The following is a 3,308-nucleotide window of genomic DNA, read 5'->3' as shown; positions in this document are numbered from 1 at the left end:
AAAAATTACAAAGCGAAATTTTTAATCAGCTCAATATTAAAAAAATTAAAATTGACAAAGATAATTTTTTTAAAAAAGAAAAAAAGAAAAAAGAGGAAGGTACTGTAGGGAGAAAAAAAAAGTAACACACTGTGAGTGAAAAAAAGAGTAATACACCATGGATTACTATTGTAATACGTAATGCAATGGGTGTGGGTGTATAGTGATTTCCCCATACCTTTTAGCTTTATGTATAATATAATAATTATTTCTTTGAACTTTCTCTGTCTCTAGAGAGGTTGAATTTTAAGGATGAGGGCTTGTAATCCGTCAAGCTTTGTAAATGTTAATCAATATTTCAATCATTGTAGGCCACAGTAATTTCTTAAACTATTAATAAAAATGTGTTTGAGATCTTAAACTATTAATAAAAATGTGTTTGAGAGTGTGGTTGCGGTTGTTTTTTAAATTGTTTTTCACTCAGAAATATATTAAAATAATATTTTTTTTATTTTTTTAAAATTTTTTTTGACATCAGCGTATCAAAATAATTTAAAAATACTAAAAAAAAATATTAATTTGAAGTAAAGAAAAAACAAATAAAAAATAATTTTGTTTTAAAATACAAAAATATCTAAATGTGTAGGGAGAGTAACTACATGACCAACTAACCTAATTATGATTGTATTTTATATAAATAATAGTCAAAATATGAATTATGTATTTCTGACATATAATAAATAAATAAATAAATAAATAATTTCCATAAGAAAAGGTGACTTCCTCGTTCCATAAATAAGATTATCTACCGCTCCCAGGAAAGATAAAGATTCCTTGTCCAGTTTTCTTTAATTTGCTAAAAACATGGAGATATGGCTCCTCGTTCTCATCTCTCTCTCACTCTGTGCCTTCCTTAAAGCCCTCTTTAACCATGTCTTTCTTTCCCAAACTCACAACCTCCCTCCAGCCCCCTTCACCTTCCCTGTTATTGGCAACATTTTATGGATCCGTAAATCCACCTTCGAGCTGGAGCGTACCATCCGCTCCCTCAACCAAAAGCTAGGCCCGATGGTCACCCTCCACATGGGCTCTCGCCCCGCCATCTTTATAGCTGATCGCTCCCTTGCTTACATTGCTTTGATCCAGAAAGGGGCAGTTTTTGCTAACCGCCCACCTGCTCCTGCTACAAGCAGAGTGCTTGGCAGCAATCAGCATAACATCAGCTCTTCATTCTACGGTCCTACTTGGCGCCTCCTCCGTCGAACCCTCACATCAGAAATCCTCCATCCTTCGCGGGTTAAGAGGTTTGGTCATGCTCGTAAATGGGTGTTGAATATCTTGATGAACCAATTTAAGTTGTTGTCCAAATCTGGGGACCCTGTTTGTGTAGTTGATCATTTACAGTATGCTATGTTTTGTCTGTTAGTGTTCATGTGTTTTGGTGACAAATTAGAGGTGAAACAGATTCAAGAGATCGAACAAGTTCAGCGTCGCATGGTGGTGAAACTAAGTAGATTCAATATACTTAATTTCTGGCCAAGTTTGAGCAAGATAGTGCTTCGTAAGCAATGGGCAGAGTTCTTGCAGCTTCGTAAGGACCAAGAAGATGTAATCCTTCCATTGATAAGAGCAAGAAAGAAGTTGAAGGAACAGAGGTTGAGAAAATTAAATATGGAGGAGAATAAGGATGATTATGTCTTGTCTTATGTTGATACGCTGCTGGATCTGCAACTTCCTGATGAGAAACGAAAGCTTAATGACCTCGAAATTGTTAGTTTATGCAACGAGTTCCTTAATGGCGGCACGGATACTACCACAACAGCCTTGCAGTGGATCTTGGCAAATCTGGTTAAGCATCCACAGATTCAGGAGAAGCTGCTCCTGGAAATCAAAGAGGTTGTTGGAGAAGGAGAGGAAGTGGTTAAAGAAGACGATTTACAAAAGATGCCTTATCTAAAAGCAATAATTTTAGAAGGGTTAAGGAGGCACCCGCCTGCACGTATGGTGTTGCCACATGCTGTGACTGAAGATACGGTGCTGGGTGGATTCTTGGTTCCTAAAAATGGGACTGTAAATTTCATGGTAGCTGATATAGGTTGGGATTCGAAGGCGTGGGAGGATCCCATGGCATTCAAGCCTGAAAGGTTTCTGAATAGTGAAAGGGAAGCATTTGATATAACAGGAAGTAGAGAGATTAAGATGATGCCTTTTGGAGCTGGAAGGAGAATTTGCCCTGGTTATGGTTTAGCAATGCTTCATTTGGAATATTTTGTGGCTAATTTGGTCTTGAATTTTGAGTGGAAGGCTGTGGATGGAGATGATATTGATTTGTCTGAGAAGCAAGAACTTACCATTGTAATGAAGAATCCACTGCGCGCCCACCTATCTCGCAGAGTTGCAAGTTGAAGAGCAGAAGTTAGGGTGTGTGGCTATCTTTGTGTATTGTCACTATATGTGGCTTGTTTTGACAAGGCGGCTGTATTACTTGCGAAATAAGAATAAAAAAAGTTGAAATTTATGTTGTTTCAGAATGTTTTTGTATTAACATGTTAATAGTTGTTGTAATGTTTGAAGTATAATGTTTGTAATTTTTATTTTTATTTATAAAACATATCAATTTAACTGATGAGGTAAACTAAACGAATACATTATTATTTTTATTTTACGGGCATAATGATTTTAAATATTACAAAAATGAGACAAAATCCTTTGTGATAATACAAGGAAAGGTGTGGAGGGAGTGTTTAATGACAATGAATTGGATTAGGATGGCACGTAGTATTTCTTAGTGTTCTTTCATGCAGTTCACTCCATATTAGTTTGGAATGAAGGGTTTGTTTACACAGATCATTCTTATATAATGTGGAATTCAGATGGGATCAAGTGTTAGACTTTATATATTTAAAAATATTTTTAAAACAATTTATATTTAAATCTGATACAAAAAAAAAACACTCACAATTTAGTTGTTGTTCACTACATGATCATTGAATTTAAATGGTGTCATGCCCCTTAGTCAAAGGATTTGTGATTATCAAATCAATACTAATGTGCTCAATGATCACTTTCCTTTCCTTAATACGTTCTCTTATGGCTAAATACTTATATCAATATGCATACTTTGACTACCACTTTTGTTGTTCTTAGCCATAAAAACAACAACTAAATTGTCGTAATATACTCTTAATGGCTTAGAAATAGAATCCATGATTCTAAACCCATATATGAAACTCTTTAACCATACATATCATATGTAGTAGCCTTAAAACAAGAAACAAACTCAGCTTTTATAATGAAAGTAGTAGTAAAATTCTGCTTAACACTTCTTC

The 3,308-nt window shown here is 34.9% G+C and overlaps 1 protein-coding gene across 1 annotated transcript; it reads left to right on the top strand.

Moving 5' to 3' along the window:
• The first annotated feature begins 1,004 nt into the window (after window positions 1–1,004).
• LOC7465622 (cytochrome P450 89A2) lies at window positions 1,005–2,603 on the top strand. Its single transcript, XM_002319739.4, has one exon. The coding sequence runs from the start codon at window positions 1,048–1,050 to the stop codon at window positions 2,383–2,385; it is 1,338 nt and encodes a 445-aa protein (XP_002319775.2). The 5' UTR covers window positions 1,005–1,047; the 3' UTR covers window positions 2,386–2,603.
• The last annotated feature ends 705 nt before the right edge of the window (window positions 2,604–3,308 follow it).

Source organism: Populus trichocarpa, chromosome 13, assembly GCF_000002775.5.
Source record: "Populus trichocarpa isolate Nisqually-1 chromosome 13, P.trichocarpa_v4.1, whole genome shotgun sequence".
Classification (NCBI taxonomy): Eukaryota; Viridiplantae; Streptophyta; class Magnoliopsida; order Malpighiales; family Salicaceae; genus Populus; species Populus trichocarpa.
Note: the sequence above shows the minus strand (reverse complement) of the source record. Positions and strands in the feature narration are given on the sequence as shown.

What these genes read in the sequence shown, in the direction of transcription:
- LOC7465622 (XM_002319739.4), top strand. Translation starts at nt 1,048, where the DNA reads ATGGTCACCCTCCACATGGGCTCTCGCCCCGCCATCTTTATAGCTGAT.